The 22,672-nt window shown below is 42.2% G+C and overlaps 1 protein-coding gene across 2 annotated transcripts in view; it reads right to left on the bottom strand.

Annotated features, from left to right (window-relative positions):
• CAPN6 (calpain 6) overlaps nt 1-22,672 on the bottom strand; it is a 77,379-nt gene that overhangs the window by 28,436 nt on the left and 26,271 nt on the right. Inside the window, exons 2-5 of one of the 2 annotated variants that reach the window (XM_077826570.1) lie at nt 6,152-6,283; nt 5,244-5,452; nt 4,173-4,365; nt 184-377 (exon numbers count right to left, since the gene is read on the bottom strand). In XM_077826570.1, the coding sequence (XP_077682696.1) occupies nt 184-377; nt 4,173-4,365; nt 5,244-5,452; nt 6,152-6,283 (728 nt within the window). The remainder of the gene's footprint in view (nt 1-183; nt 378-4,172; nt 4,366-5,243; nt 5,453-6,151; nt 6,284-22,672) is intronic. The other variant, XM_077826571.1, reaches the window with a different exon arrangement.

The raw sequence follows: 22,672 nt of genomic DNA, 5'->3' as shown, positions 1-22,672 counted from the left end.
GCTTCATAGAACTCTTCATCGGGTCCGGGGAAGGAAACTCGAAAACTACTTACCTTGTCTCTTGTATCCTGGGACAAACACTGCAAACAACATTGTGTTTCTTAGCATTTAATCACACATCTAACTTCCAGCAGCCACAAATGACAGCTGAATTATTGGAACACAGAAGCCCCCAACACGTACTGGTCACTCCATGCACCGTTCCACTCCTTCTTTCCCCACGGATTCCTCATTCTGATCATGAAGAGCTTTTCTGACTTAAAAGAGAACAGGAGCCTCTCTCCGAGGCGCACCTTCTGAACTGCCGTCACCGAGTAGGCATGGCCTATGATCAGACCCATATCCGTCTCCACCTCGGTGTCACTGGGGGATGAAGTCTGCAGCACACAGAAAAAATCCCACAAGGAACTAATATGAACTTCAAAATCAATAAGGGCACCTAGCACATACACAGTCAAGAGGTTTATTTTTTTACATACCACTGTGGGTTCCCTTGTAGAAATACAGTAACAGAGGAATTGCCATAATGGATCAAAGTCAACATCCCTCTAGACCAGTATCAGGCAGCCTAAAGATCCAGGGGACTAGAACCCTGGTCTGGGGAGGTTGGGGCAGCTGATGTTCTCACATCATTACCAGGAGGCCATACAAAGTGAAATCCAGGGTGTACTGTGGAGATTAGGCACCGCAGCATGTATTGCCCAAGGAGTCCAGAAAGACAGCACGCTGTGGCCTTCTGATTGGCCCATGCTCACTATTTAACCTTGGAGGGTGGCCCAGGGAGCTGTTTGGGCAACCATGCAGGCTTCTGGCTTGCTATGATGCCAGACCTCAGCTTGTTTATTGGTCTCCAGTCTCTGACCCCAGCCAGACCCCGACCCTTGCCTAGTAACTACCTCGACTCTGAACCTCGTCTGACTCTTACCCTGGCTCTCACCCATTGATCCCAGTTCTAGTGATTACGCTGGTCCCTGTGTGCTGACTACTGCCGTGTGACAGTCGGTGCATCTCTTGTGTATGCTGATGCTATCAGATTAGTTTCCTCTGGGGACCTTAACTCAGATTTGAACCCAGGTCTCCAGATGTGACAGGTTGGTAGCGTGTTACCCTGGTGTCCTGCCTGGCCTGATCAGCTACTGATCTAAGATGCAGTGAGCTGTAGCTCACGAAAGCTTATGCTCAAATAAATCTGTTAGTCTCTAAGGTGCCACAAGTACTCCTTTTCTTTTTGCGAATACAGACTAACACGGCTGCTACTCTGAATCCTGATCTAAGAATGTTTGACAAATGCTTCTCCTGCACTTGGATTTCTATCTGTTTTATGCAGATGGGGCTGATACAAAGCCCATTGAAACCCATGGAAAAGAGATTCCCGTTTAATAAATGGGTTTTGGATCAGGCCCTTATATTGTTTTTCTTTCACGTTGGGCCAGATCCTGCAGGGCTTACATACTCTCTACACAACCAACACTCCCCTTGGAGCAGCAGGAATGAGTTGTTAGGGTTTGGCTCTTTGCATTTCTCAGTTCTCTTCATGGAACAGAATGACCAAAATCAAATCTCAGCGACGATACAAGCCTTGTTTCTGGTGGGAAGAGAGGGATGGACTACAGCACTGATAGTGATGTGTGACCATGCCAGACATTCTTACCCATTTCAAATCAGCTGGAAGATTTGAACAGCTTGGTATATAAATTAGTAAAAAAAGAAGCAACAGAGAAACTTCTCACCTCATCTAACTATCAGATCAGGTCTGACTGATGCGCTTGAAATTGCAGGACTAATGCCAAGACCAGAGTATATTTCAGCGACAACAGCTCACAAAGAATCAGTTCATATGTTATATTGAGAGCCACTGACATTTCCCAGGGCTTCCCCCCCCCAACACTTTCTTTCATTTGTACTCTTCACAAATAAGAGCACAAGTTTCCATGACAGCAAAGGAGTCTATCACCATTCCTGCTTGTTAAACTGTAGCGCCAGAAGAATCTCCATTAGTGACTGCACTCTTCTTTTCAGCAGGATGGCACCTGGCTTTTTCACTTTCTATTTAAGGTTGTTGTTTTTTTTTCTTTTAAATAAGAAATTTAAACTGCCTTCCATTTGAACTGCCAAATGTACAAGCCCTGGGATGTTCTGTAAACAAAGGAGCATGTTGGGTCACTTCTAAATTGGGATGTAAGCCACTTAAGTATTAAATATTCTGCAGTTAGCAAGCACTGTGGTGTGTATAACACACTTATCAGAGCCGAGAGGTAAAATGCTAGTGAGGCAGTTTCATACACCAGGATAAATCAATAAATATAGTGCCTGCATAACAAGGTTGAGAAGCATTTGTGTTTTATTTGATTAATTCAAAGGGCAAAAATAGAACTTCAGGGGAGAATGGAAAGCACTAGCAAGTGCTTAATTTTATTCCAGCCACCTAAACTTTTACCTTTTCCCCAAGCTATTGTTATTAAATAAACAGCTTCAGCATTTTTTAGTGATAATTTCAATCACCCCCTTGGTATTTCTGTCCACTGCCATCACATTAAAGCAGGATGCCAGCCTAAGGCTTTGGGGGAAGTTAGTGATAGAGCTTGTCAGACTTTTTTTTTTAATGTTGAGTTTCTGTCAAAAAAACAAAACAAAACACCCTGACTCCCAAAATATTTGGATACTGAAGTGCAGCTGCAGTGCCTCATGGGAGTTGTAGTTTGGGAGCCTCATGCGCTCATTCTCCATTCTATAGGCTGGTAGTCCAATCAGGGAGCCATCTCCCAGGCACCATGCTCTCCCCTCTTGGTGAAGGGAGACAGTGCATTGAAACAGTGGATGCCGAGTCGTAGTTAGAGCAATGACCTCCACACTTAGTTGACCTGCTTTGCAATCATGGGGGATCTTTCGATTACCATCAACTTTCTTGCTGCAGAAGTGGGGCAGAGCTGATTGTTCTGGGATCGGCACACAAGTGCCAATGTTAATACACTCATATTTTCAAGGAACAATTTCCAAACAAAGCAAGTAGTTGGGAACTCATATTGCAGACTGTAAGTACTAACTAGTTAATCACCACAGTACTTCTAGGGGGGAGGTAAGTGGTATAATTTCCATTTTGCAAAGAGGGAAACGAAGCTGAGAGGTTAAGTGACTTGACTAAGTCCATAGATGTTAGCCTTGACATTTATAGGTCTCCAGAATTGAAAGGAGAGAGCAGTGCAGCCAGGAGCTTCATAGAACCTTAACTCTGCCCTGTTTGATCTTATGGAATTATCCCCTCTCCCTTTCACACCCTTCCCCGGGGCTCCTGTCCAGAAAATAAGTAAACTCAGTTTCTAAATAATTTTAAAATAAATTCACAGAAAATCCAAAAATGCATGGTGAGCAGTTTGTTTTCCCTTCACTTGTGATGTCATCTTCATTTAAGGTGGGATTTTCAATGGCTTTCAGCATTGGTCTAACCCTGCTTCCACTGAAGTCAATGGGAGCTTTAGCATGGGCTTTTGGGGAGCAGAGGTAGGCCAGCGACTAGCACTTTTCACAACCCTGCTGGTAGCTCCTTGGGGCAGGGAGCATGTCTCTTTGCTCTCTTGTAAAGCATCCAGCCCACTTTGGGTGCTATATAAATATGTATAGGATAGTCTTAGACTGCAAGTATTCACAGTGGTTTTTATTTCACCAGAAGCTTTAGTGAGAAACATAAAGCCCACGTTCCTGCTCTGAACAGCTGGATGAGCTCACCACTTCCACTCAGCTCCAGTACTATATTGACACAAAGATGGCCCTGTCACCACCAGCAGGAAGAAGAATTAGCAGCTCAGTGCTTGGAAAAGTGATTCTGTAAACAGGTTTCAGCAAGAAGTTAAATGTCTTAAGGGGACATGGTGCCAGCCTCCTTGGTTGGAAGTGAGTATACTCTAAATTTGTTCATCTCTGCTCAAGTTACAAATTGGGTACCTTTCTCCATTCAGAAAGGTCAATGGCGGGGCACGTGACTGTGGTTTCCTGAATTATAGCCGGTGGCTTAGGGAATTGTTCTTGGCTGACAGCATTGCCAAGTCATTAGCTTTCTACAAACCACCTTTTCAAAATCCAAATTAAGGATATGCTGAATATATTTATGTTAAGATCATTTTTCCAGGCAAGAAAAATCAGAATAAATCATTGTATATCAAAGTCTGCACACATACCATGATGGAACAGCTGATTAACCCGCCTCTTTTATGTACTTTCAGCAAGTCTTCAAACAGCTTCATTTGCTCAGAAATATTTTCACAATATTTGCCCTTTACCAGGTCAATGGATTCTGCCACTGCTCCAGTGAAATCGATAATTGCATCTGCAGCAGTGCCTCCATCCAGGGCTTCATAAGACTCAGCCAGCCTAGAGGTAAGATGGAACAAATTGACTCATTTTCTGGCTGTTAAAACCAAGCCAAATCGGATTATTTCTGTGTAATATTTGAGACCACCAAGAAAAAGGATCACAAGTTTGTCTGAACAGCAGGGAACTGGGAAGAAAGCTTTGTTACACTGCTATGCAATAGACCTGAGAGCATCCCTAAGATTCCTGGTCTCTGAACTGCTAGCTTTAGATGTAATGAAGGGGAAACATGATTTTTGTAAGAAGCATGGGAAGGAGATCACTGCCTTAGGAGCACCTCCTGGCTAGAGCTGGTCAGAATATTTTTGTTACAACGATTTTCTGTGTGAAAATGCTGTTTTGATTTTCCCCCCAAATTGGATCAATTTCAACAAAAAATGTGGATTTTTTTTAAATGTTGCCATGTCCAATTTTCATGTTTTCAGAATAAAAAGGTTTGATTTTTCATTTAAAGGAACTTTTCATTTCAAAATGTAAAAAAAAAAAAAAAAAAAAAAAAAAGATCAAAATGAAACATTTTGAATTTATTAAAATGAAATGTTTTGATCCTGAAATAATTTTTCCAGAATTTTGTTTTGCAAAAAAAATACAAAATTGAAATGTTGGCTTTTTGTCCAGAATTGGGATGATTTTTTAAGTTTGAAATGTTTCACAATAATGAGAAGTCTGATTTTGACCAGCTCTGCTCTTGGGAATGGTTTAACGAAGGGTCCTGGAGGCAGTCTCAAAGCTACATATTCTCCAAGAGCAGCAGTAATTGGGAAGTAACCTGGGGAAATATGATAGGGGTGAGAGAGGAAATCAGTAGCATCTGAAATGATAAGGTGGATTTTTATGTGTAGCTGAAATCACTTAAAGGACATTCAGCTAATTCATACTTTGCATAAGCTTTCTCCAGTAGTGCACTCCAGAATTCATTCTCCATGTTGGAATGGCAGTAGATCAGCTCCCCATTAATTGTTGGCAATCTGTCATCTATGACCACGTCGGTCCACTGTCCAAAATACCAGAACTGGAAGTGAAAAATCCCGGCATATTTCTGGGGTCTCTTTGAATCCCATTCTTGTTCCTTAAAGTTTGGAATCACCTGAGAAATGAAGAAAAGCACAGTTCACCAAACACAACAAATGAGACCTAATCAGGGGGTGGCTTGCTCTGGTTCCTTGGCAGATACCACAAAGGGCATGGCTCTGGCAGCCCCATCAGCCTCTGAAGATCTTAAACTGAAATCACTGAAAATTGCACCCACCTACACCAGTAGTGAATTTGGTCCCAAGTACCTAAAGTCGCATTTGGTGCAATCCATGCAGAGAATGAAAACATATCTTGAGGGAGGCTACATGGCACTGGGGTGATATTTGCAGTGACTGATAGAAGCATCACGGTGCAGGTGGTCCCTGTTTCTGCAACATCCTCTGCCTGATACCAATGAGGGTATGGGGGAAATCAGCTCAGTAGAGAGTTGCTTTCTTGTCCTCCAGGCAAGACACATAATAACAAGCCGTGGGAGCAGCAACTGGTGAGGCAGACGGCATATAAAAATGAGCAGCTAATGAAAATTTGAACCTCAAGTGCCTGCTACTCCCCAGCTGTATATTCTTCCTGAAGGGAAGGGAGAGGAGGTGTGGATCATGGGTTACACTAAATTAACACTGACAGGAAGGAAAATGAGCAGGTTTTGTATGGACAGTGATTTTGGATGCAGGACACCTTGGCTCAGGGCACTCAGCTCTCCTTTGGGGACAGGCTTTATGATGTCAAGCACCAAGCATATTGGGTCACATACCTTTTGCCAGAGATTCTCCCGAAGAGCCAAGCAGGAACAAGCTGCCACAAACCAGCAGTTCCCGAGCTTCCCTTGGTGCAAGTCATGGGCACTGATTCCATTCACAAACAGGTGTGGGTCTTCACAGAGCTCCTTACAGAACAAAAGAGAAGTTACTGGTACACTTGGGAGCAAAAGTATTTAAGAGCCCAGTGGGGAGTTAGAAACGGAACTGGCAGAACTAAGGGCTGGTCTACACAGGGACATTCAGGAAAGCTAAGGTGAATCAGTGAAAGGTGCAACATTAATGCACATTAAACCTGCATGTGGATGATCTGATTTAAGAGCAAAATGACTTAGTTTGCTGTAGCATGGAGGAGGATTAAGCTACCGTACACTAAGGCCATTTTAGTCCTGAACGAGAGCATCCACGTGAGGGTTCAATGTGCTTTACCTTATGTGCATTAACTTCACACCTTTCATTGATTCACCTTAACTTTCCAGAGTCTCCCATGTAGACTACCCCTGAGTCGCATTGAAATTGCAGGAGCAGGCTGGAGAGAAACAATTTTAGTTCTCCATGGTTCCAAAGTACCCTCTAGCAGGAGCGCATTAGCATTAATGGGCAGCAGTCGCAACATGGCTGCTTGTGAAAGCTGTGCTTATACACGGGAACCTTTTCAGGGATGACACATACATCGTAATTGCAGCCAAGAGTTGAATGGAGCAGTTCTCAGTTGCACACCACAGCCACACTTCTCTGATGGCCCCAACCAGTTTACAGCATTTAAACTTTTATTTTATTTGTTTATGTTCAAACTTGGAAGCTTAAAGTTAGGCACTGAAATCCATAGGGAGGGATGGGTCTTCCAGAAGGATCAGCGTGGGAGGGCCCCTGTGCCGTGCAAGTCCAATTCCTAGTTCCTAAATAAGCGGCTTGATTTTCATAAGTACTGAGCAGCTGCAGTTCTCCCTGAAGTCAAAGAGGAGTACAGGTACTCTGCCTCTCTGAATGTCAGGACACCCAGTTACGTGCCTAAATATAGGTTTAATTGCCTAATTTAGGCACCCATATTTGAACATTTTTGCCGGAGTTTCTAGCTTTTCATACAGTATGAATGGATGTACAGAATGATGGAGGGTAACATCTGACAGTGCATTTTGAGGAAAGACATGAATGAGAGGGGAGTGATCACTCTGCACCCAGGAGCAGGGAACTTGCTACAAAGACAAGGTTGGGAGAAAGAAAAGAAGGGAGGGGTAGGCTTGGGCGGAGTGAAGGGGTCAAAAGAGGAAGTGGCAGGAAATGACTGCCCCTCACACCGGAATGCTATCATCCTACTGCCTCTGTCAAGGGCCTCCATCATGACTGATACCTCAGGGTTTGAACCGGGGACCTCCAGAGGTGAAAACATGAGCCTTGTTGTCCACATTGGCTTTAATTTGCCTCCCCCAGAGGTTTTCCAAAGTTATTTAGGCACCAAACTGCCAATGAAATTAATGGGCACCTAAGAGACTTTGAGGACTTAGCCCGATGGCTCTAAGCATGCAGCTGCAAGTGTTCAACAAGCCCAGGGGGCTGAAGGAACAGAGCTTTTTGAGAGTGCTGGCTTTGTTAGCATTACTGACCACTCATCTCGCACGCCTCAGAAAAGTAGCTCTTCTGAACTCATACAGCATCGACACGTGGTGCTCAGTTATTGGTGTCTATGCAACTCCAGCCCCACGTTCCCAGAGATAACACAGCTAGCAGCACCTTGGAAGTTTGGTGTGCTTGGTAACCTGGAATTCACACTTCAGTACCCGCTGAACTGCATTCTACAGACCGCAGAGAAGTGGGGGGCAGAGAGGGATGATAGTAAGAGTGGGAATGGTGGCATGACGGGGCTGAGGTGGTGGCAGGGACGAGTGTGGGAGATGGAGCGGGTAGCGGTGGAGGGAGGGATTCTTTTTAAAAAAGGGTATTGGGTTTGGGTTTTTTACCCCAATACTATTTTAATCATTTAACAGCATTTCTTGGGAGAATTGTTGAGCATTGGGAGACACAGGCAACTGATCATTATTCAGTGCTCTACTCTTCTGTCAGTAATTCTCACACATAGACTTCATGAATTAAAAATTTTACAAGAAACTTTGAGTAAGAGAAAGTACATGGAAAATCTGGTATTGCTGGTGTCAGCTAGGCACAGATTACTTACCTGCACGATTGACAGATTCATTATGTTTAGCTGGAATGTACAAGAGCTTTAACACAGGAAATGAGGGCAGGAACTTCAGCTTCTTGCTATGGTTTAGACCACCTGAAGATCTGGCCTTTTCTTTGCAATGGTGGTAAACATTCCAAACCCAACGAGGATAAATCTCTAGATTATCTTTTGCTGGACTTTTAAGTAACACGGGCAGTAATATTTTCTAGTTTGTTTTTCCTGTTGAAATGTTGTCATTGGCATAATTAATATGGGGTGGATTTGTTCTCAGGAACAAAGTAGTCCAAACATTTTTGTTGTTGTCTCTTTAGGAAGCCAAGAAAACATATTTTTGAAAGAAATTAAGCACACCCATATTTGACATGTCCAAACAGAAAATTAATCTTATTTGTTCTCCTTGCCAAAAATAGCCATATTAAACTATTGAGGGGATTGTTACATAAACGTTCGTCAAGTGTCTCATATACGCTTGTGTAGAGTCCCAAAGCAGCTTGTGTCAAAATGCCAAGCATGTGGATATGATTAGAGGGAACTGACCACTATGACCGAAAGTAAACACTGGGCTGAAGAGTTGATTGGCACTGCTTCCTTGTTTCTATTGCAGCTGCATAATTTTTTTTAAGATCCTGCTTGACGCATTTTTACCTACTAAAATATTTAGCATGTCTGAAATATTTGAAGCTAAACAACTAGTAAAAGCAAATGATGTGATGTATATTTTCCTTATTATTAATCACAGACATTGGAATAGCACCCAAGACCATAGTATCTGGGTTTAGATGAGGCAAACAAAAAACTCCTACGTGTTTGTTTAATTCCAAACATATACTGTTTCCTTTTTTTCATTGTTTTTGCAGTGTATCAGGAGGAATTGATAGTGTAGGAAACCATTGCTCCATCTAATCCAGATCTCCTTTGAGAGAGTCAGATCTCTATATTGCAACTATCATGATTATCAGGCTTTTGATAATGCTGTTTCTTAGGGCTCCCAGGGGTCTCTTCTGATCCCATACCTGTTATTTAGGTGCAAATCCACTGAAATCAGTGGAAATACTCTGGTATAAAACTGGAGGAGGTGAGAACAGAATCTGGGCCCAAATATTTGCAGGAAACCCTCTTTTATATATGATGCTCTGTTTGTCCCTTATTGTTCTTCTCAATCAATTTGTAACCTCATTACTATAAATAATACAGGAAGAAAATATTTGGGTATTTTGCTTGTATGTTCAGAGAGTTCAGCCTTAGAAAGCTCAGTTCTCCCAGTAGTTCTTCAGTTACACATATCTGCATTATGTGTAGAATTATAATTGCCACCTGTATGGAGTCTTCATGGAGTCTGAAAAGGAGGCAAGAGGTTATAGCTGCTTGAGATGCCCCTGAAAATAATGATGTCCCTATTTTCATACAAGACTTTTATTCAGGTAATTCAATTCTGCTTGTGCCATTTCCCATTTTTATAACCCTGAGTGATATATCTGTAATTTAATGTCACTCGCACACTGATACTGTGAGAAAGAAAGTGGCTTACTGAACCCCTTTGTCCTACTTTAATTGGTATGGCCCTTTCTGAAAGCTGGCGAGCTGTGAAACAGTGAAGATAATAAATGAACTGGCTAATAAGCAAGTTCACAGAATACTGAGAAGGTCAATATGGTAGAGCTCATTACTGTACCTGACACATAACACAAACTACAATTTTAGCTGGTATATATTATAGATTTTCTTCTGCTTGGGATCGACAGGCTGTAGGCTGGGACTTCACAAGCTGCTGGGAAAGGGTTTGAGTGGTGGGTGAATTGGATTTATGTGGATTGGGGTTTTTTTTTCCCTGAAGAAAACATTTCTTGAGAAATCCCAGATATAACTGGTAAAATGTCAGAGATTTACTAGTTTCAATCTGAGTCATCAAATGGTTTGTACATCTCTCTGTAATGGAATTCTTTATAGATGATGAAGGACTGATATTACTTGTGGCGAAAATCACAATAGAGAATTAGACACTATTGGGAGACTAATTCCAGTCTAGAAGGTTGTTTGCAAAATGTGTAATTAATTGTGAATGGGCAGGTAGAAGAGACAATCTGTTATCCTCTGGCAGTGGTTCGGGTGGTTCACACTATTAGAAGTAATGGACTTTAGAGGAGCTTAGCTTAAGTAAAGGGCTCCATTTACCTGTAAAAATGTTTCTTGGTCTAAACATTACCAGCAGCCATAAAGTAACATTATGACCTTGGCATTAGTTGGGGAGAACAAGCTTAGTTAGACTTGGAAGGATTAGATTTTTATCAGTGGATATTGGTAAACATCGATTTCAACATACATGTGCTGACAGAAAAATATTTCCATCTATGATAAGCAAAATTTACAGATAGACAAAGTAAGAAAAATGCTGCTTGAAAACTTATTAGAGTCTGATTTCAGAATATTTAGTATGTCTATTCTGACATGTGATAGTGACAATTTATGTTTTAAGGTTATAAAGTGTTGACTTTTTGAATCTCATCATTTCCTATCTTTAAAAAATTATTGTCTGACTCCCCCCATTCTGACACCCCCATATTTCACAACTGCAAACATTTAAATAGATAATTGATAAAAAGGCTTTAGAAGAGATGTCGATATTATCCATCAAAATGATCAAAAATTGAATTCTGCCGCACCTAAGACTAATGTATTCACTACACTGTCAGAGCAGCGCCATTGAAACCACACTGTAAAGCATTCTGAGAGGCTACAGAGACCTGGGGCTGGGCAGGACCTGATCTGTGAGGAAGTGCTTCAGAGCTGGCGATCGTGGAGCTGAAGAGAGGGTGGTGGAGTGGGTGGGGATGGAAGGGAGAGTGCTTCAGGGAGAGGGGAAAAAGAAAAAGCAAGGGCAGTGATTAAAGCTGGGATTTTCAAAAGAAGCCAGGTGCCCAGCTCCCACTGAATTCCCAGTAGGGTTTGCGTGTGTAACTCCCTAAGCATCCTTTGGAAATCCCAGCCTTAAAGGTCTAAAAGTGAGACATCTTTGTCTGCTCATAAGACATCTGGGATCTGTGGCCTACCCTGGGTCCATGAGATCTGCATGGTGTGTGCAGTACCTGCCCCAGGCAGTCCATTTTGCACAAGGCAGGGGGAGTCTGAGAGACAATGCTCAGCACAGATCTGCATCACGCTCTCCTCCAGGCCCCTCTTCACACTGGCCCTACTTCAATGGGCACTGGGGCATGGTGGCCGCTGTGGTAATTCCTCCTTCCTGCTATTGAGAAAGCAGATGGGAAAGTTCACCCTCGGCTATAGCTTACCCACTGGTTAAGAAGCAACAACATCAAAAAGGAGGCAGGGGGAGAACACAGTTGCTGGGCTGTTTGTGTGGTTTGAGAGGTAGGGGAGACGGTCTGTCCCATAATGGCTCCCAGCCGTGCTGGCACATTTACAAGTCCTCCTCCATTTTGGGCTGGGCGTCAAGGCAATGACATTTAATAATAAAAAAGATCAGTTCAACTGTGCCAGACACTCAAACATTCACAAAAAATCCTTTCAAAATGTTATGTCTGAGATGGCTCTTTGTACAGTATGCAGCCTGGCTGCCATTCCTATGGCATGAATAAAGAGAAGTCTTAATAATCATGTGCAATAGGTCTTGCTATTAGCTTGTAATTGCCGTTAGAATGTAAAACAACTAGTGAGTTACAGGAAAGGGTAGTGTGCTCCGATGGACCTTCATTCGGGATATAGGACCCAGTCATAATCTCACTCACCCCTGTGTAAATCAGGAAGTAACTACTGAAATCAGTGGTGTTTCCCCAGTGTAAATAAGCGAGATCAGGATCTAGTTCTCAGTCTGCTGTTTATACACTGGCCAGTTTCTATCCTCCCTTCACCCCTGCCCCCACAACCCATCCATACCTGGAGTGAAGCATAGCTCATTACTTTTAAAAACAGAAACCCAACTAAATGTACGCAAGCTAATCCAAGGGGAAGAAGAGCATGCCAGTTTTGTGCGTTGTTGATCATACCTCTGGCACTGCACTTTAGGAGCCTGTATTATTTGGAGATTAAGCAACACTTTTTTTTTTTTGTCTCCTCTAAATCACTCTGCAAAGTTAAATGCATCACAAACATTTTTATATAAATCTTTTTTGTTTTTATTTTGGGGGCTAACAATGACTAAAGCCGCATAAGGCCCACCAGCCTGAGCATCACACAGGCTCCACAACACACATTTCGGGGGGGTTCGAAGTCAGTGTTTAGAGGGAAAAAAATATACTGTGAAATGTGGTATGGTTTTTTGTCTGGCACCATTTTCCTCCTGATCCTTAGAGCTCTGGTGCAGTTCTCATCGAGAGTGCTGTCATTTGCTGGAAATATTACAGCTGATTTTCTGAAAGGCTGACCTCCCATTGAACCTCACCAATAAGCAATGAGGTAGTTATGGTTCTGGGAACCTTCTGCCATGTAGACCTGGAAAAAGACCAGTGAGATTCTCTAGCCTCCAGCCCCCTTCTAGAAAGATACTGTATTCTAGACCCCTGGCCCCAAGCACTGTGCTACTTACATTATTTTAGGCCACAGTGATTTGGATCATTACTGTGAAATATTGTGATAGGTCAAGGATTCATTTTAGATAAAGGCTGCCTTTATGAGGAGTAAAGTACTGACTTGCTGTGGCCTTTAGTTCTTTCTGTCTTCTTCCTTCAGAGGAAGAAAGTTTTCTAGTATATGTATTACAATTTCTCTTATGTTTCTGGTGGACTGACACATAAAGATGGTACTCTTAGTGTGCTAGCTATTTGTCCATTAGAACCTTGTCAACTAATTTTCAGACCACCAGCAATGACTTGCCAGGTATCCATCCCCATATCCTTCAATCAAGAAAGGAGATACAACCATGACCTAGTGAACTGCAATCAATCTACATTAGGGCTGGTCAAAAAATTTCTACAGAATAGTTTTTCGATGGAAAATTGTGTTTTTGACAAAATGATATTTTTCACGGAAAGTGGTTGTTTTGCACTCAAAAATTTAGACTTTTTGTTGAAAAACTGAACACCTGAAAACTTCTAGCCAAAACCAAAAAAAAGATTTTTGTGTGGAAATAGTGCCTCATGGGAGTTGTAGTTCAGATCCTCATGCCCCCATTCTCCTCTATCGGCCAGGTTCCCCAGCCAGATTATATCTCCCACATGTATCATGGCCAGGGCCTCTCGTGATAGACCACTGTGGCTCAGCAAGAGTGGGAGACCTTTGTATATCATGGGAGATGTAGCCAGGCTATGGAAGAGAATACAGGCATGAGGAATCCAAACTACAACTCCCACGAGTCACCATGACACAATTTTCAAATCAAAATGTTCTGTTTTAAACCGGAAGTTTTGGACCCACAATTCTTGGGTTTTGGAAGAATATTTTCAACTTTTAATTTTTGGATAAAAAGTTAACATTTTCCCACATTAAAACAGATCATTTTCTGACCGGCTCTCATCCAAAATATTCTCTTCTAAAATGTTGTTTCTATGGGGTTTTGGAAGGGTATTGCTCTGTCAAAAAGCAAGTATCATCTTGGACACTACACACTTTTGGGGGCTTGATGGATGATGGAGCCCTTATTCAGCCTGGTGAACACTTATAACGCAAGCAGTGAAATCAATGGGACTCTTTGTGAATAACTTCTCACCAACAGGAATAAAGAGGTTCACCATCTGATCCTGGGTAGTTAATGAATTTAATACATTATGGCATATATGATTTCAATGCACTGATTAAATAGCAGAATCTTTGAAGATGAAAATGCCATGCAGAAAATTTTGATGCCTTATCACAGGGATCGGCAACCTTTGGCACTCGGCCAGCCAGGGTAAGCACCCTGGCGGGTTGAGCCAGTTTGTTTACCTGCCGCATCTGTTGGTTCGGCCAATTGCAGATCCCACTGGCCGCGGTTCGCTGCTCCAGGCCAATGGGAGCTGCGATCAGCCAAACCTGCAGACGCAGCAGGTAAACAACCCGGTCTGGCCCACCACAGGGCTTACCCTGGTGGGCCGCGGGCCAAAGGTTGGTGATCCCTGATCTAGCAGTTATGGATTATACTGCTTTCTGAAAACATGTTTTTCGAACAAATTCTTGGACTGGTTTCATAAGATGGGAGAAAAACAAACAAAGAAACAAATAAAAAAAGTGGAAGTCGTCTTGCACAATTCTTCATAACAGTGAGATATTCAACATCATCCTAGTATGGAATAAATAATTCCCAGGTTTAGCTGTGTGAACTCTTGTCTCATTGGCTGAGGAATTAGCTGTTCTACCCTTATGTCAATAAGCACCATATTGGCCTATGGGCTTGGTTTCTCCAGGTTTTGTCCAGTCTGACATTTTGAAAGGTCTCAGAGGGTTGGCATCGGGACACAGCATGGTGGCTGTGTTCATGGTGAGCATGGGAATCAGCTGTTTACAACAGAAAAGTTTGGTGGATTTTAGTGAACTCTGATTTTCACCAGTGTAGTTGTACCCTGGATGGCCAGTGCCTGGCAGGAATAGTGTCAAGTCTTCTCAGAGACATTCTCAGGGTGGAAAGTGATGAAAGGGATGGTTTGTGTTGGCTGAAAGCTCATGTTCCCCTCCCCGTGTGCCCCTTGTGAAGGTGAGTGATGCTGTGGGCACAAGAGAGGCTCATTGTGCCTGAAGTTACATATGATTGTAAATGCTGCTGGATTCAATGAGATTACAAGATGTGTCCTTTTTCTCCTTTTCCCCTTCCTTATGACACAAATTAATGACAACACATGGCACACATAGTGCAATTAAAAAGCACAGAGCAAAAATTGCTTACCCACCGCTGTAAAGGAGCCCTCTTCTACAAGAAAGCCCTGAAAGTTCTGCTTTCCCCATCCTGCTTCCAGCGGGATTTTGTTTCAGTCTAGACAGTAATATTTATTACATCAAATATTTATCCCACATGCTCTTCTTGAGGACATAAAATCCTTCATGCTCTTCTCCAGATATTGGTTTTCCCTACCCACTCCAAATTATATCAGACACCTTTACCAGACACCTGGGGATGTCCCCTCTAACTTTGCTTTCCTAACTAAATCTTTCCTTTTTTTTTTGAGCCACAGAGTATAAGTAGTCTGTCTTGGTTTCTGGCTGAATTCTAAATGAATCCATGCAATTTCATTGCTCTAGACAGTATTCTTGCTTGACATCACAAGGATTAAAAGGTTACAAGTTCTCCCCTGACATCCCCATCAATAAACCATAAACAAAAGCTTGTTAAGTGTAGTTCAGTGTTTTAGAATACCTTTAACATTACATTTTGAAACCAAATCAGGTAAACCGTTTTAACATATGCAAAGGTAGCTGAGGCTGGATGGGTCAAGATAAATCTCAGTTTATATTATTTACAAAATACTAATAAAAGACATAAGTTTGGTACCAGATAATACAGGTTGGCTCTTTCGGGACTTGATCCAAAGTCAGCTGAAGTCAATGGAGTCTTTCCATTAAGTCTCCCATGGATTTCAATGGGTTGTGAATCAGACCCTTAAATTTTGGTCTGGACATTCATCCTGGGAAAGGGTATAATGTAGAAATGAGAGTAGTAGTTTCTGCTATCGGTTGTCGATACACCAGATACGTTATAGGGAATTGTAATCAGTGCTGCTGGACCATCAGAACCCACAACTGTAGCTCAAGGCTACAGCCATCCTGGGAATCCATTGTCCAGTCCTCATTTATCTAGGGTAGGTCTCTGTGTTGAGATTAACTCATGTCATTCATTGCCCCAGCATGGGCTTGAGTTGCCGCCATGAGAATGAAGAACTACAGCATGATGTAGTCCCTTCTGACTGCAAATAAATATTAAAACAGCACAATATTACTGTGTGAGGATAAACACTTTGAACCATGTAAGCGTTGTTTCTGATGCTACTGTAGCTGTTTTACAACTAGGGAGCATAACTGATAGAAAATGTTGCTAAGGAACTATTACAAATATTGCAGTGGATAACAGACAGAATCAAATCAGTGTGACATGTGTATGTCAGACAATCTGTGCAACTGACTAGGCCAGTTTAAGGAATCCCACTGCTTGCTTGCCTACGGGTCTGAATACTCAGCTTTAAAAATGTAACATCAATAACACCATGCACCCTCTTTAACTCTGGTTCTGGTACTAGAAGCTTATGACTCAGCGGATCAAATATCACTGTGGCTAATCTGTTATAAACAGAGAGCAGCTACCGATGATGTCTCTGGGCTTCATTCACTCTTTGGAAATCAACAGCAGTTCATATTTCTATAACAACCTTTAAAACTGTGCTCAGGATGCTGTTCATTTAACCACAAAGAAATTATCAGCACCTGGGAAGAGTTTCTTAGGCTCTGAGTGATGAAATGGAGCAAGCTTCTCTGACCGCAACAGACAGTAGATTTTAAAGCTAGAATAAAAGGTAAATTGCGATTTCCTCATCAGTCAGCCAATCAGCATGCAGTTTTCGCTCACCTTGAGAACCACTCTGATTTTGCCTAGAGTATTGTCTCAAGGTTTAATGACGTGGTATGCAAAACCCAAGGCTGATTAACAAACCATTAACCTCTCTTTTCATTGCCAGAGTTGCTATTCACACGTACTCTCCCTCCTTTTACCTTCCTTCCCCTATCCTCATCTCTCACACTGTCTCACATGTTTCACTCTTGCCCTCCCTTCCAATCGTTATTGTCATTTTACTGAGTTCCTGAAAGCAAACAAGGGAAAGAAAGAACGAAAAGGACATAAAGGCCTGATCCTGAGAGGTGCTGAATACCCATTTCTCCCACTATTAGTAGGAGTTGTTGTGGGTAAGCAGCTTCTTTTCAGAATCAGGCCCCAACTGTGCAGTGACCTTTCCACAGCAACTCGGGGCCAGTATCAAGAGAAACGCGACTTGACATCCTGAGGTGCTCCTTCCTCAGACTTATTATTTCACTCCTGGAGGTTTCTTTTTACTTTGATGCCAACTGCAAGTGACTGAAACCCCATGACTACTGTCATGCCCCAGGAATATTTCCATTTAGATCTGGAAGAAGAGAGTAAAGTGGATACAATCAGACGTAAATATTGACTGAAACCTTTGCTTTATTGGGAATAATAAGCCCATGAACAGCCTTGTCGGAAAGTTTACTTGATCATGGATTTTATCTCAGTTGAAGTTTAGTCAGTTTTATCTGTATGGTTGAATTGTGAGGGTCCTAGAAGAGCTTTCACTGCAGAGATATGTCATAAAAATAAGTTGTTTATTATGTATATGATGCTGTACGTTCACATGATGCAGCTATTGGATCTATTTAGTCTAATATTTTCCCAGTGTGATGTAAATAAGAGACCTCTGAGTTTAGGGCTTATAATTCCGTTGTAAAACACTCCACCAGTATGTCTATTCTACAGCACTGAGATTAGGAAAGAACAGCACCACTCAGCTGTCAGAAAACAGATAAAGACTATATAATAAATGATAGGCACAACATCACTGATCAAGAAACTTCAAGTTAAAAATACCTGAATGTTCAGAAGTTTAAATAAACTCAATACTGTGACCAGGATGCATATTAGACTCACACTACTGTGGGTAATGATTCGTCAGGAATAACTTGAACTCTGATTAGATGCAATGCTTCAGCCCTTTTGTTCATGTAAATTACATCTCCAGCTAAGGGTCCTACAGCACACATAGGTGATATAGATGAGTGTCAAGTTGTCCACTTGGAGAACCAGTAGTTTAGTAGGAAGTGACCAGGATAACAGCAATGATCAGTATGTGTTTCAGTAATATCAGTACTACGCTTAGTAAGAAGAAGTTAGCCTTCTGGTTGCTGGTTAAGGCAGCTTGTTATTTCAAATTTAGTGGATTTACAGCTAGAGAAATTTTGAAAATCTACAATACAGGGACAGCTCCTGCCGACATTATATGAATACTCCTATTGATGTCAGTGGGATTACTCACAGGATTTGGCACATAATTTCCCAGAAGATAACATAATTCCCTGGAGTCACAATTTTGGAATGGAACCTTCCCTATTTTTCTGATTCTAGGTCAGATCCTCCAAAAACAGGTGTGAACAAGTTTCTGTGTTCAGTTCAGATATGGCTAAAATATCACAAAATTTCTCTCCAAGATGGTGGAGTTTTAGTGAGAGTGTCTAACCTTGCAAAATTTCCATCAGTGAAGATCACAGAAATCTGCAAAGATAACCTGTGATCTCCCCCATTTGGAGCTGAAATCTTACTAGAAGAGCTCATAAGTTCTTGACATCGCAAACTCAGCCCTGACCTGGAGTCCAATACTGCATCCTCATCCTGTCTCTAATTGCTACAGAAACAGTTCAGGCTCATGATAAAATTCCCTTCTTGTCATATGCAATTTCATAATTACATGCAAAAAGAACCAATAATTCCAGTCAACTGAAGTCTTAAAACATTATCAACCCACAAAGGACACTGAAATCATTGTTGATAGTACATGGGACCAACAATTGGATCACTCTTGTCCATCACATAGGCCACTTCCTAGAAAAATTAGTCATTTTTAGCCTGAGCCTCACACAATTCAATCACTTTCTGAAGCAGATCTTAGCCAGTTTATTCATTTGGAGCCCCACTGCCAAAGAATGTCAGTGGAAAACCTGAGAAAACAGCAACACAAATGTCTTAACTCTCACGAAGCAGAAAACGTCTGTTTTTATTAATGCTGTGGTTTGCTAAATATTCTGTTCTCTTGTAAAATATAAGTACATCCAGTGCCATTATTTTCAAATAAAGGTCACATTTTGCAACTCAAAGTCTGCAAAAGTAATTTCATGTGCACTCCACACATCTGCCATGCAGACTATCCCACGAGTGTGCACAGTTTTCACTCTATAGCTCAGAGACAAAGCCAGATAGTCAACTGTAGACCAGTATAGCTCCATTACAGCCAAAGCAGTTATGCTGATATATACCAGCTAAGGATCTAACCTCATACACCAGTATTTATTCTTCTAAGTGCTGATGGGCAAATTTTTGTGCTTAATTTCTAATCTGCTTGAACAGCATAGGTTCAAAATGTACTTAAAGTCAGAAGAGAAAGCCCCATGAAATGGAGGGTGAAAAATGTCATGTGTTGGGTGACAATGTGGATTTTACATTTTTTCTCTTACTGAATGTCAGGCAACATCTATCTGACACATCAAATCATGTGACCATGTGAAAATGTCTATCATGTAGAAACAAGATTGAGACAACCACCATGTTTGAAATTTTCCCTTTTCGGGAGGAGACATGATGGGAGAGAGAGAAGCTTGTGATTTACATACAGAGCAGGATGGGCTAGGGAACCAGCGATGGAGTTGCGAGTGTAGCTTATGACAGAGACCAGAGAGTCCAAGATTTGGGCATTCTTTACCTGGGATGAGGGATGGCATTGCGAGATTATGGTAAATGCACAGGATGGAAGAAAGAGGCTATCCGTGGCCCTGGGCCGTGCACAAGGAGTACCGCAAAATGGACATACTTCACAAGCGCTCACAAAGAGATGTATTTATCCCTGCACCTGTCTGAGTGCCCTACCCTACGCTCCACCCAGGGAGTTGGATGCCAAGAGGTCCATGCACCTGTAGAAAAGTTGCAGCAGCCAGAGGAGCAGCAATAATCAAGGCCCAATCCACAGACAATTGTCTAACGGGTAGCCAAAGCAACACAACCGTGCCCCTATTCCCTGCACACGGTCACAGGAATGAAGGTTTAAATAAAGTCTCAGACAGCAGCATTATTATTAATTATTGATACCACAGTAGTGTGTACAGGCCCCAACCAAGATCGGGGTCCCATGGTGTCAGGGTTTCCTCCCCACTCTGAACTCTGGGGTACAGATGTGGGGACCTGCATGAAAGACTCCCTAAGCTTATATTCCACCAGCTTAGGTTAAAAACTTCCCCAAGGCACAAATTCCTTTCCTGGTCCTTGGACGGTATTGCTGCCACCACCAAGTGATTTAAACAAACATTCAGGGAAGTGCCACTTGGAGCCCTATCCCCCCCAACATATCCCCCCAAGCCCCTTCACCCCCTTTCCTGGGGAGGCTTGAGAATAATATACCAACCAATTGCTTTTAATAAAAGTACAGACCAGACCCTTTATGTTTAGACACTAAAATTGATCAGGTTCTTAAAAGAAGAACTTTATTATAAAGAAAAAAGTAAAAGAAGCACCTCTGTAAAATCAGGATGGAAGTTAATTTTACAGGGTATAAAAAGATTTAAAACACAGAGGATTCCCCTCTAGGCTCAAAGTTACAAAAACAGGAATAAACCTCCTCTTAGCATAGGGAAAATTCACAAGCTAAAACTAAAGATAATCTAACACATTTCCCTGCTATTACTTACAATTTCTATAATTTTTAGATGTATCATTTCAGTAGGAGCTGGGTTACCTGCTTGGTCTCTCTCTTTGTCCCGAGAGGGAACACCCAAAGAGAACACAAACAAAACCTTTCCCCCGCCCCAGATTTGAAAGTATCTTCTTTCTCCACTGGTCCTACTGGTCAGGTGCCAACTAGGTTAATTGAACTGATTAACCCCTTACAGGTAAGGGGATTCTGTACCTCTGGCCAGGAGGGAAGTTATGTTACTGCATACATAAGTGTTGTTACCGTTCCCTTTATATTTATGACACATGGTGCTAGGCGCTGTACATATACACTTAAGAGATGATCTCTGCACTGAAGAACTTACAGTCTAAATAAGAACACCAGATAAACTTACCTTCTCTACTGCAGGCTACCACAAATATTGCAGAGAAAAAAGCAAGCTATTGAGACAGGCCATATGTTTAATATATAAAATAAAACTGGTTTCAGAGTAACAGCCGTGTTAGTCTGTATTCGCGAAAAGAAAAGGAGTACTTGTGGCACCTTAGAGACTAACCAATTTATTTGAGCATAAGCTTTCGTGAGCTACAGCTCACTTCATTGGATGCATACTGTGGAAAGTGTAGAAGATCTTTTTATACACACAAAGCATGAAAAAATACCTCCCCCCACCCCACTCTCCTGCTGGTAATAGCTTATCTAAAGTGATCACTCTCCTTACAATGTGTATGATAATCAAGTTGGGCCATTTCCAGTACAAATCCAGGTTTTCTCTCCCCCCACCCCACACAAACCCACTCTCTTGTTGGTAATAGCTTATCTAAAGTGACCACTCTCCTTACAATGTGTATGATAATCAAGGTGGGCCATTTCCAGCACAAATCCAGGGTTTAACAAGAACGTCTGGGGGGAGGGGGGAGGAAAAAACAAGGGGAAATAGGTTACCTTGCATAATGACTTAGCCACTCCCAGTCTCTATTCAAACCTAAGTTAATTATATCCAATTTGCAAATGAATTCCAATTCAGCAGTCTCCCGCTGGAGTCTGGATTTGAAGTTTTTTTGTTGTAATATCGCAACTTTCATGTCTGTAATCGCGTGACCAGAGAGATTGAAGTGTTCTCCGACTGGTTTATGAATGTTATAATTCTTGACATCTGATTTGTGTCCATTTATTCTTTTACGTAGAGACTGTCCAGTTTGACCAATGTACATTGCAGAGGGGCATTGCTGGCACATGATGGCATATATCACATTGGTGGATGTGCAGGTGAACGAGCCTCTGATAGTGTGGCTGATGTTATTAGGCCCTGTGATGGTGCCCCCTGAATAGATATGTGGGCACAGTTGGCAACGGGCTTTGTTGCAAGGATAGGTTCCTGGGTTAGTGGTTCTGTTGTGTGGTATGTGGTTGCTGGTGAGTATTTGCTTCAGGTTGGGGGGCTGTCTGTCTCCCAAGATTTGTGAGCATGTTGGGTCATCCTTCAGGATAGGTTGTAGATCCTTAATAATGCGTTGGAGGGGTTTTAGTTGGGGGCTGAAGGTGACGGCTAGTGGCGTTCTGTTATTTTCTTTGTTAGGCCTGTCCTGTAGTAGGTGACTTCTGGGAACTCTTCTGGCTCTATCAATCTGTTTCTTCACTTCCGCAGGTGGGTACTGTAGTTGTAAGAATGCTTGATAGAGATCTTGTAGGTGTTTGTCTCTGTCTGAGGGGTTGGAGCAAATGCGGTTGTATCGCAGACCTTGGCTGTAGACAATGGATTGTGTGGTGTGGTCAGGGTGAAAGCTGGAGGCATGTAGGTAGGAACAGCGGTCAGTAGCTGTCCGGTATAGGGTGGTGTTTATGTGACCATCGTTTATTAGCACTGTAGTGTCCAGGAAGGGGATCTCTTGTGTGGACTGAACCAGGCTGAGGTTGATGGTGGGATGGAAATTGTTGAAATCATGGTGGAATTCCTCAAGGGCTTCTTTTCCATGGGT

The sequence above is a fragment of the Eretmochelys imbricata genome, chromosome 9 (assembly GCF_965152235.1).
Source record: "Eretmochelys imbricata isolate rEreImb1 chromosome 9, rEreImb1.hap1, whole genome shotgun sequence".
In the NCBI taxonomy this organism is placed as follows: domain Eukaryota; kingdom Metazoa; phylum Chordata; order Testudines; family Cheloniidae; genus Eretmochelys; species Eretmochelys imbricata.
This window is presented reverse-complemented; position numbering and strand designations above follow the sequence as displayed.